This window comes from Antedon bifida, chromosome 3 (genome assembly GCF_963402885.1).
Source record: "Antedon bifida chromosome 3, ecAntBifi1.1, whole genome shotgun sequence".
NCBI lineage: Eukaryota > Metazoa > Echinodermata > Crinoidea > Comatulida > Antedonidae > Antedon > Antedon bifida.
In genome coordinates this window covers 6,475,845-6,488,050 of record NC_136228.1, presented here as the reverse complement: position 1 = coordinate 6,488,050, position 12,206 = coordinate 6,475,845, and the positions used below count along the sequence as shown (strand labels likewise).

The 12,206-nt window shown below is 34.0% G+C and overlaps 2 protein-coding genes across 2 annotated transcripts; one reads left to right on the top strand and one right to left on the bottom strand.

Annotated features, from left to right (window-relative positions):
* Positions 1-190: 190 nt before the first annotated feature.
* Positions 191-3,334, bottom strand: LOC144837235 (calumenin-B-like). The gene is made up of 8 exons (XM_078692267.1): positions 3,309-3,334; positions 2,753-2,929; positions 2,185-2,290; positions 1,735-1,913; positions 1,234-1,347; positions 1,051-1,144; positions 797-939; positions 191-541 (listed from the first exon to the last, which is right to left on the bottom strand). Exons 2-8 carry the CDS (start codon positions 2,918-2,920, stop codon positions 389-391), a joined length of 957 nt encoding a protein of 318 aa, XP_078548393.1. The 5' UTR covers positions 2,921-2,929; positions 3,309-3,334; the 3' UTR covers positions 191-388.
* Positions 3,335-3,421: 87 nt separating this feature from the next.
* On the top strand, positions 3,422-9,578 carry LOC144837234 (histone-lysine N-methyltransferase SMYD3-like). Its single transcript, XM_078692266.1, has 11 exons — positions 3,422-3,591; positions 3,829-3,889; positions 4,267-4,377; positions 5,573-5,636; positions 5,832-6,021; positions 6,554-6,656; positions 7,051-7,222; positions 7,463-7,609; positions 7,989-8,154; positions 8,644-8,752; positions 9,141-9,578. Exons 1-11 carry the CDS (start codon positions 3,428-3,430, stop codon positions 9,264-9,266), a joined length of 1,413 nt encoding a protein of 470 aa, XP_078548392.1. The 5' UTR covers positions 3,422-3,427; the 3' UTR covers positions 9,267-9,578.
* The last annotated feature ends 2,628 nt before the right edge of the window (positions 9,579-12,206 follow it).

Below are 12,206 nucleotides of genomic sequence, written 5' to 3'. Positions count from 1 at the left end.
TTGTATTGCTGCCATGTGGTATAAATGTAAACTTAAGTACAACTGATATCAATCGTACTTTAACTTAGGTATTACTGCCTGGATGTGACTTTCCCAATGTTTTATCTTTTTATCATGCTTTAAAACTCTATAAATCTCACATACACATTGTGTGTATACAGCTCTTCATTACGTTGTGTGTCATCCTTTGTAAAGCTTGTCTACACTTTATGTGACAGAAAAAAAATGTGATGTGCCCATATATGGACACGATGATGTCATATCACTACCATGTTTGGGCACATCACTCTTTTTTTGTCAAACTAGTTTGATAGTGTAGACTGAGCTTTAACACAAGACCTGCTCTGCTAATAACTTTAACACAAGACCTGCTCTGCTAATAATATTTCTATAGCTCTTCATGAAGTGCACTGTTCCCTGTTAAACCATGTCCGTAATGAGTGACACGACTACCAGCGAACACATCGTAATGATTTAGAATTTCTTCCAAACTTAACTTTCCATCCATGTCATCGTCTGATTTTTTTAATAGATGCAAAGCCTAATAAAATTAAAATAATTATCATTTTTGGAAAATTTGCAAACCACAAATACTGTAGTTCTGCTATTTATGGGTTTTATATCTACTTTTAAATTATTAATTTTTTTATTTTTAAATTAAATGAGTTAATCTCTCTTACCTCATCTACTGCTATTGATGGGTTGATGGGTGATCCAGGTATCCTTATTATCCAAATATCTACTTTTAAATTATTCATTTTTTTATTTTTAAATTAAATGAGTTAATCTCTCTCACCTCATCTACAGCATTATCTTTATATTTTGGTGAGACCCAAGCATAGATCTCGTCTCCCTTCAATATACCATCCTTATCTGTATCTAAAATGCTGTTAAATAGATCTGTTTCTTCTTTTACCCATCCTGGGGGATTGCCATCATCTTTAAAAAAAACAAGATAAATGTTGTAATCCTAGACAAAATACAAATATACAAGATTTTGTTTTCATTTTTTAATAATTTTTTTGGTCAAAATCAAGAAATTAAAATTACCTTGTTTATAGTAATCTCCAAGAAATTCTTCTAAATCAACTCCGTTATTAATATTGTTGTCTAAATCTAGTAACACTTGTTCTATGACGATATCCTAAGAAATTGTAGAGTATATTATCATACAACATATTAACAACAAATAATTAAAATAATAATAATATACAAATCAGACTGTATGTATACCTTCATATGATCAGCAATTCGTGGATTGTGAAATGGTAGATATTCCTCCTTATTCAACACGCCATCACCGTCCATATCAGATGATTTAAACCTCTTTTCATTGCGGGAAATCTCCTGTAATTTAATAGTAGTAATAGTAAATGTATTGAGAGCATTAGGAACCTTGTGATTTGCTAGGACGTATCGTGTGTATTCCGCAATGCAGATTTCACAGATTGTAGGTTTTCAAGCAACAAAAATCACACAATATGTGTATGTCTAGGTTGTCGCAAATTTGGGTATGCATGGCACCATTTTTGTATTGTACCATTTTTCTATCAAAATAAAAAATAAGGAATAACATATTTTTGTCATTGTATTTTGTATTGTACAGTAATTAGTTCCTACACATAATATGTGATTACTATTTTATTCTACTCAAAACTTATATTATGGATATGTGAAAACCGGATCCTACTATGTCCATAACTTATATTATGAATATGTCCATTGAGGACAAACCTTTTGGTACGATAATTCTGGTTTAAAATCCTCTCCTGGCACAAAGCCAAAAACAAATTCCAGGTACTCATCCCATGAAACCACGTTGTCTTTGTTCTTGTCCTGCATCTCAAATACTACTATGGATTCATCCCTATCAATCTTTTTGAACGACTCCATTAGCCATCTAACCATTTCATCTGAAACGAATGAGAATTTTAAATCGGATATTTAAAAATATTATGACAATACTCTTAAGCTCTGTTTACACTATCTAACTTTATGTGACAAAAAATTTGATGTGCCCATATATGGACAAGATGATGTCATATCACTACCATATTTGGGCATATCACTACCATATTGGGCACATCACACTAGTTTGATAGTGTAAACAGAGCTTTACACTATACGAAATAAAATGGTATTTTATTAGCCTTCTTGAAAGGTCAACTGCAAATTGAAAGTCACCTGTTGAAACAAAGCTATCATTGTTCTTGTCAATACTCTCTACTATCTTTGTCAGTTTATTTTTGCTTTCACTTTCTGTCAGATCTTCAAAGGCTTTCGCCGCTTTCTGAGAAATTAATCAAATAAATATATTATCTCATTTATCAAAACTGGCAATTAACAGTGCCTACCCACTACTAACTATTTGGTAGTCAAATTGGGGCTTAATCTATTATGCTTGCTGTCCAAGGACAACATAGCACAGGATATGCAGTAGAACGTCTATGTAACAGCCCAAAAGGATAGGAGTGTCCCCTGAATAGAAGTTGGCCATATAGTGTTAAAATATCTGTTTTTAAGAAAGTTTCCCAGAATAGTGTGTTCGTCCCTGAATAGGGGTGAGGGATTCTATTGTATTAGCAACACAAAATGTCACTTGGAGTCTACTGTATGTGTGTGATAGCTTCAGTATCTACTCCAACTTATTTATTTGCTGATTGATGATATGATTGGATGCTCTAACAACTTTCTATTTGGGGCATGTCATATGTAATAAAAACTTTTAAACATATATTTCTTTGCTTCTTACTTCACCGCCAAGAAAAGCCTGATGATCGAACTCTACATTATGTACACCATCTGCCTTGTGGTCAGCCATATTGTTAGATTCAGCATGTTTACTGTCTGATTCCACTGTTATTAGTAGGCCTATTGACACTACTAAAAGCAAACTGATCAATCCATAAGAGTGTCCCATAATAGAATACTATAAACAGAAAAACACATTTTAATAAATTTCTTAGAGGAACTTCCCATTAATTGTTAAAAATATATTGTATATAATTATTCTAATATTATTTATTTATCTTTGTTTACTTAGTCCTGAGTACAGTATCAAGTTTGTGGCAAACCAACAAAGGACTTCATGTGTCCTTCCTGTCTGCTCAGTTATCTGTCTGCTTCCTTTACTGTACCTTCTTGAAAGGAAACAAACTCTCTGTGCAAATCTTTTTTACTTGATATTAAATATAGCCTAGTTAGAGCTGTACTGTTTAAGTATTAGTTACTGTAGGCCTAATTACAATTTTATCAACAATTACAAATACATGTGATAATGATAAATAGCAACATTTAAAAACTTGTACTTTATTATTCACACCACCACCAGAGAAAGAACTTTCTCATATGTCCACTACTTACTTATGTAATTGGGCAAAAGTTATTTACTACCTGTCAACCTTTTGCTGTCAACGAAATATTCAAGATGGCTGCTGTCTCGCGTATCGACGTGCGCACTGACAAAACAAGAGGAAAATGTGCTTTTGCTGCTTGTGATTTGATTCCTGGTGATGAAATTCTTACTGATGTTCCCTACGTATTTTCCTTAAGACGTGCTCAACGTAGATGTGATTATTGTTGTTCATATAGGTAGATATTTGACCGCTTAAAATTCTAGCACTAGGCCTACTACCTATTACTGCACCAACAGTTCGCCGTCGGGAAGTCGTCTAGACAAGGTTTTTAAGTGCCTAGGCCTCCGATCCTACAAGTCTTATAACTATAGAGGGCGGAATTGTAATTTTCTTTAATGAATACAGAATATACCTGTGCACAGTGTTATAAAATAAATTTAATAAATATATGTTTTCTTATTTATTTTTTCAGTGACAAGCTCCTTCGTTGCTCTAAATGTAAACTACAAAGTTACTGTGATAGATCATGTCAGGTAATTTGTATTTCATCTTCATTTCAATTCTTCGATGACTGTGGCCTCTATTCATTTATTTATTTTTGGACCCAAACAAATTTACTTAGAGTGCTGTTTTTTCAATTTTTTAAAACTCACCAGCTCCTCACTAAATTAGACGAACATATTATGAAACTATTCATAGATTTCTGTCACTAGCTGGATTTTGTATGTTGTAAATTTACTTTTAATAAAGTAAGTTAAAAAGGAACATAGCAACACACAAAATATAACATTTGAACATATAACCTCATTTTGTCCATTGCTATCATCCCATAGTGAATTTTGTTTTTATTTATTATTATATAATATTTTTGTAAATTCACTTGTATAATGTCTTTTATTCTGTTCTTCAGAGATCTGCTTGGAAAGTGCACAAAGAGGAATGTAAGAATCTGCAGCGTGTAGGTAATAATAGACCATCACAAACTGTTCTACTGATGGCACGGCTTGTTCAAGTCATAAAGGTAATGTGTAAGCCCCCAAGATAAGATATGTAAACAGGGCTGAATCCAGGGGGGGGGGAGGGTGGGAAGCGCTAGGGTCGCACATGAAATTCTGAACTACTTTTTGATGATACCAATCACATACCATACTATCTATTTTTTGACAGACTTTTAATATTGCAATATATTGTGTGCACCCAGTTCCAGAGCCATATATATAAAGAGTTACGACATTGGATTATAGTCACGTGATATGCAGATCAATTTGTGTCAAACTTGTCTCCGTTAATGCATGTAAAGTATAGGAGCAAGAAAATACTTTAAACTTTTTCTTATATTAAAAAAAATGTAATTGCACATTTTACGGTGAAATATCGATGTGCACAGCGTACAGAAGTACTTGCGGCAAAGAATATTGCGCGCGCGTGCGCTAGTACATTATAAAGTTCGATTGATTGATTTTGGAACGAAACATCTCATAACTACGTCCTATTAATAACAATTATGTAATATTTTCAATTCATAATGCATGCTTTGATGACTAAATAAAATAATAAAGTGTCGTGGATATATTTGTTAATATATTGAATAGGGTATGAACAATATTAAAATAATAAAGGCAAATTATTACAAATGAAATGATGAACGAGTCTCTGAAAGTTTGTGTCAAAAACACACAGAGAGCCATATACTGAACTGTATAAAAAGAGGGGTGAATTTGTGTGTTTTTTGTATTGGTTCATGCTTTGATGTATCCTGACTTGCATGTAGGCCCTAGCATTTATTCTTTTGTTATTATAGACACAATATATATATGTTACCAAATTAATACCATTAATAAAATTAATTACTAAAATAAAAACGGAATATAAGCGTTATTTCATAGACAAAAAAATCTAAAAATAATGCATGAACTATAGGAAAACGCTATACAAAAGAGACGCGCGCGCCCTCAGCGTGCGAATTCTTTGACACAAAAATGGCTTCTAATTTTCAATGTCGTAACTCTTTATATATATGGCTCTGCCCAGTTCCACCAAACACCGCCCCCAACAACCCTCCCCCAGGCATTGGTCACCAGGGAATAAAGGTCACCTGGAATATGGAGGCTAATGTTGTGCTACTCTCCCCTGTTGACAAAAATCCTGGATCCACCCTGATAAAATGTCTAAAAACAACAATGAAGAGAACAATAGCATGATTTATTGTTTTTTAGGCTGATTCAGGGTACCAAAATGGTGGCTTTAACTTGCCTTGTGGTTTACATGAACTTCAATCAAGTAAGAATGCTGTTGTTTTTATAATTGAGCAATTTGTATAGCTTTTTAGCCAAGGCCTATTTCACTGGCTCCTCTGTAAACAAATTGATATTTTCATTTAAGACTAGTATACGCTCAAACCCAAAATATACTTTATATATATTGAATATAATATTTAATATTGGAGGTATTAACCACAAATTCTTCTTTTCTCAGATCATAAGCAGTTTAGTGAACGAGCTAGAGGGTTAGTGATAGATATTATGAGGTGCCTGGGAAATTACTTAGGAATTCAAAATGTGCCCAGCTATCAAGACATGCTCGAGCTGTTTGGTAGAGTTGCTTGTAACTCATTTAACATCTGTGATAAAGAAATGCAATCGATTGGTGTTGGACTCTACCTCAAGTAAGTACAACCCCTCCGCTGGAGCAAGTTACATTATTACAGTGTTATAAAGGATCATGTCAAAATTTACTGTACAGTAGCTACTCTAGTAAATACATTTTGTTTAATCATAAACCTGTTTAAGCTTTTTTTATGGATGATCATACAACACACGACACTATTTATATGACTGACGTCTAGTATACTCTGAGTATACAAATAATGCACAAGTCTGAGTGATGCGGCGCACTCAAGGGTATTTACAATGGTACGACATGCACGACATTGTAAATACCCAAGAGTACGTCGCATCTCCACTAACGTACCAGTTTAGACTTGTGCATTATTTGTATACTAGAAGTCAGTCATACAGTGCATGATAGTGAAAAAATAAAGAGCTCATGACTCATTTCAGCTCGTTCGATTGGCTACATCCTTGAACCCATGATATAATACAGAATACTGTATTTGTCTTTTTGTCTGTCCTAAAGTACCTATAACTGACACTGGTTTGGATTTATCCTAATACTGTGATTGTTATGTTTTATCACAGAGCAGCAATATTTAACCATAGTTGCAGTCCAAACTGTATTGCTGTATTTACTAGTACAACTCTTCATATGCGCGCTGTCAAGAATATCAAAAAAGGAGAAGAGGTAAAACTCAATTTGAAACACTGCTGTCAAAATATTTTGGAAATATATTTTAGAGTGAGAATATAAAATAGAACTAAGCAACTGGACTTATGTTATTGAGTGGCAAATCCAGTTATGTGATTATTTTGCTACAGTATGTTTATTTTTTCAAAGTTTTTAAAATACTGTATAGTTATTTCATACGTAGCCAACAGCGAATAACTCGCCAATTACAGGATGGATAATGGATTTTATAATTCATTTTAAGTCTCATTTTAGGCTTATTAGGAAGTGGAGTTGAAAGGGTTGTGTGTTTAATCCTGGCACTAGGTCAGGATTGAACCATGGACCCAGTGATTGAATGGCAAGCATGTTAACCAACAAGCTACAGCTCCACTATATTTTGTTTGCATAGCTCTTGGTCAGTTACATTGATTTGATGTATCCTACTGAAGCCCGTCAACAAATGCTGCAAGATCAATATTTCTTTACATGTGATTGTACAGCTTGCCAAGAACGTGTTAATGATGGACAGATGGGAAGTATTATATGTCAGAAATGTTCCGGCCAGATTCTAAGGAAAAATAGTAAGTGTTTTAACCTACAAACTCTGTTTTTATTAGACAAATACAGGACAATATAGTAGTCATCCTGATTGACCTTATCACTACCAAAGCAATCACAATTTTGCATGGTGAATAAACACTAGTAAAGTTACAGGAGGTTTGCGATACATACATAAATACATGATGTACTGCAAACCAAACTTTATAACACATGTCATTTTAAATTTAACTTCTAATTTTCTATTTCCATTTAATTTCTAGGAACCTCATTTCAGCCCTGCTCTGAGTGTGGTGCAGAGGTTTCAACATTACGATCTTCAGAGATTATTGAACTTGAAGAAGACTGCAAGAAAGTTTTAGACGATTCTGAAAGCCACTTAGTAAACCTGAATCACTTAGCAGCTGATAGTATCCTTGTAACAGGCATATTGATAACATAATTGGTGCTCAATGTTCTCTGATTGGTCATACGATCAACTCAGACAGCATCGTACGATGAGACCCGCAGAAACATCTTAACTCGTGCTCTCTGAGGTGAATCCAGACGAGCCAAATCATCTTGAGCATAGCAACGAGCATAGGTTTTAGGTCGTCAGAAGAACTTTAAACATGTTTTAATTTTTCTCCCGATGAGACGACTCATCTGACTGGCCTTAACATAATTGTACTTTATACCTCGTTTTTTCTGTATGTACTACAGGCAGTACAGTAATTTTAAAACATGTTATTAGTAAGTTATTTTATATTAAACTATTGTTAATAATATGATACTTAACACGTTTAACAGATGATGAATCTTTAATCATTCAGTTATCAAGAAGACTAGAAGGCACACTGCATACTCAGCATTTTTACTGGATTCATGTTTTGAATAAGTTAGCTGATATTGCTATTTGCCAACAGAACTGGAGACAAGCGTTAAAATATTGTGAAAAGGCTACACCACCCACCATGTAAGTCCTATTATTCAGATCTATAATGTATATATAGATTTCTGTACTATTAAGGGGATACCTATAAGCTTGTTTTCCACTAGGGGATTTTTTAGCGCGAATTGAAAAAAGTTTACTAGTGCACTTGTGTATTGATATTTAAGGGGATTTTTTTTCTCCAATCGAAAAGTGTTGACTAATGCACATGCATATTGATATTTTAATCTTTGTGCAACCAATCAGAACTCAGGAATTTTGATTTGCGTGAATGTGTTGGAAAACAGGCTTTAAGGACCAAACAAAGTGTCCCCTTAACAGGTGTGTCTGGCTACAGTGTTAAAACATACATTATTCCTTGTTTGTTTCACATGAAAGTGTTAGCATATAGGGGTGTCCCCTGAATTTGGGTGTCTAAAAGGAACAGTTCTACTGTAATTCCTATTTCATGACCTTTGAGGTCAATGCCCTTTGTACCTAATTTACCATAAATTTGTTTCTTTTTTTCTCCAGTAAGTACTATCCGTGTTACCATCCATTGGCTGGTGTGCAACTGTGTAGGTTAGCCAAGCTATATGATTGGCTGGACAACTATTCTGACGCTATTAAATACATACAACAGGTGTGTAAATATTTTTACCGAATTTATGAATTTAATTAGTCTATTTCATGGAACCCTATTTTACTTGTATAGCCACTACAATTGCCATATTCCCAGAATTGACACACCTCAAAAGGAGAATGGAACAGTCCAGCCACCATAGTGGGCTGCATTAAATATCTCCAACAAGACATATATATCACTTAAAAGACTACTGGAATACTAATTTATAACTGTTTGTTTGTGTATTTGTTGTTCTGCATTATTATTTATTATGACCGACTATAATTCGGAGGACAGTGGGTATAACAGAGAAAATCATGGTGTGGGATTATACTCGGTCAATACAGTATATATACAGTATACTAAAAGCTGTATTTTTATATTGATGATAATAATATTTTTACAGGCCATTGACATAATTGGTATTACTCATGGTAAACAGCACAAATTTTATGAAGAGTTACAAGAACATAAATTGGACTACACGTACGAAGCTAAATTTGATGCCATAAGTCAAAATTCAACCAAGTAAAAAGGACTCATTAAACATAAGGAGTAACATATTACTACTTTTAAATATTTAATTACAAAGAGACACCCAGTGAGTGGATGAATATTTTCGAAGAGACCTCTTTTTACACATGCTGTCTCTGTGTAATATTTATAAAGCCTTGTCTTCACTATAAACTTTATTTGGAATATCACTAACATATTTGGGCAAATGACACTTTTTTGTCACATAAAGTTTGATTGTGTAGACAGATGTCAAGTGTACATATTGTAAACTGTAATTAAAAATGTTTATATTATACAAATAAAAGTTTTTTATGAAATGAAAAAAAAATCTGGTTTCTCCATTGAACAGTACTTTTGTCAGATTCGGCGTTCCATATACCTACAATTAAAAACAAAAAAGTCTATCGCACGTGTACAGAGGTATATTCAGAGCGTCATTCTGACGATGGAGCATTCTCTACTTCCCTACGGAGCGCCATTTATGCCTTTATTTACTTCAGAAATAGAAATAGTACTACGGTAACTTGCCAGTCACTGAATTGTAATATATTTTGTATGTTAATACACTGTGCTCAATTGAACCCAATTTGCCAGGGGAGCACAGTGTGGTATATAGAAAATTCACTAAGTTTTAATAAATTTAATTAAAAAAATCCTTTGTTGATATAAAGTTTGCGGTACACCACGTATATTAGTTCAGAAAAGAACTGTTGAGTTTCTCGACGTTTCGATCAATATGCTTTGATCGTCCTCAGGAATAATATCCTTTGTGTTCCCTTTAGCAGAGTAAAAAAGTTAAAATGTTGATGATAATTTTTACATTAGAAGATTGTTCAAATCATGTAATAAAAACATTTTCCAGCCGGGAACCTATCAGCTCCCCTCTTTTAGTTTGCAAAAGTAATCTCGAAAAGAACTGCATGTGGAAAAGAAGCCCAACCAAGAGTACTAAAAATGAAGGAGCACATGGGCTTCTTTTCGAGGTTTTATGGCAGTCTATTCATTGGAAAATAATGCCATGCAACTTTGCTTCTGATTTTAAAAAGGTACACTTGTTTAGGCCTGACATATATTTACAATCCTCAAAATATCTCTCTTTCAAAATAAAAGAAAAACAATATTCATTATTTTATTTATTTATTTTTATTTATTAAAAAAAAAATATCCGTAGAGGTTCGAACCCAATCTACTAGAGCTGAGAGCACCCAAAGCTGAGCATTACCCGTTAGGCCACAAAGTAGTACATGACTGAACAACTGATAATAGTCTATTTATACGTGTATTACGTAATTCATCATTTCATCATAAATATCACAGTAACCTTGTTAAACCAAAATGATCAGTTAGCTCAGTCGCCTGAGCGTCGTGTTGACAACACGTATGTCGTGGGTTCGATTCCCACGCTGGTCGGTGGAATAGAGTTAAAGGCATGCGGCCACTGTGTTTGGGGTTCACAGAATTATACGTCCCCCTTTCCACCACACATCATGAGGCGACAACATCAATGCATCTGGTGATGTGCTGGAAACGACCCCAAAAGGCTGTGGCAGGGCCTTAGTGCTGAGGCAGGGAGAGCACATTTAACATCTTTTTTTTTATTTAATTTTTTTTCCAACCTGTATTCGATCTCGTGAATTTTATGTTTGCCGCCCTCAATTTTAAAAGAAATTGAATTTTATATTTTCATCGCATGTGTACGAAACGGTTTGGTATGCCGTGCGTTGTTATGCAATGGTTGTGCAGGTGTGGGGAAAGATGGTATTGTTAGTCATTCGCGGTCAACACGCCACACTGTTAAATTTTGATTTTGTTAATCGGTATTGCTACATTGGTAGCGAAAATGTTCGATTCATGCAAAATATTGTATTGTAATATGTTATGAATAAACTTTTATGGTAGTTGGTGTGTATTGCCGCACCGTCCTCAGAATAAACATGTTTTAAACAGATAGTTTGTCTCCGATGGTTTTTGTATGGGGTTAATGGAGAGTGAAATAAGATCAAATATAGAACATTTGCAAAGATGCCGATTTCTAGATCAATTTCGAAGCTTAGATTAATTCCGCCGCCGGGTAGGCCCACGAAGTCGAGTTTTAAAGTAGAAAACCCCACCTAAAATCTTGAAGTCGCATCTGGATAATTGAAATTTTAACATTATCATAATTATAATAGGTAGACAAGCTCTATTGTCCTGGTGAGTCTTATTATTATTCATTATTAGCTCTGCCCAACTTAATATTTAATTTCATATTTCAATGAATAGGTGCACTCTCCGGTGACACTAAATAAGTATTTATCTTAGACAAACGCAAGTTATTAAAATCACTGATATGGCTTGAAACTAATTTTTATGGAGTAACCGATATTTAACATAGCCTATATACCTGGAAGTTTGAAATATATTTGTATTTTCAGAAGTATTTTTTCTTGATGTTTTTGTATTTGACTATTTGTGCTCCACCACTGGCGCCAAATTGGATCTACTGGAGCACAGTGTATTAACATACGAAAGATATTAACATTCAGTAACTTATTTGTTGTTTATATCACTGTGCTCCACTGGTGCCAAATCGTGTCCACTTGAGCACAGTGTAGACCTATTAACATACGAAAAGACATTTAAACTTAAATTACTTCAAATTAGGTCCACTTGAGCACAGTGTATTATTATTAACATACGAAAAGATATTGAAATTAAGTGATTTTATTTCTATTTTTATCACTGTGCTCCACTGGCGCCAAATTAGGTCCACTTGAGCACAGTTTAAGTGACTTTATTTCTATTTTATATCACTGTGCTCCACTGGGGCCAAATTGGGTCCACTTTAGCACAGTGTTAACATACGAAAAGATATTAAAATGTAGTGATTTTATTTCTATTTTATATCACTGTGCTCCACTGGCGCCAAATTGGTCCACTTGAGCAGTTACCGTAGTACTATTTCTATCATTGAAGT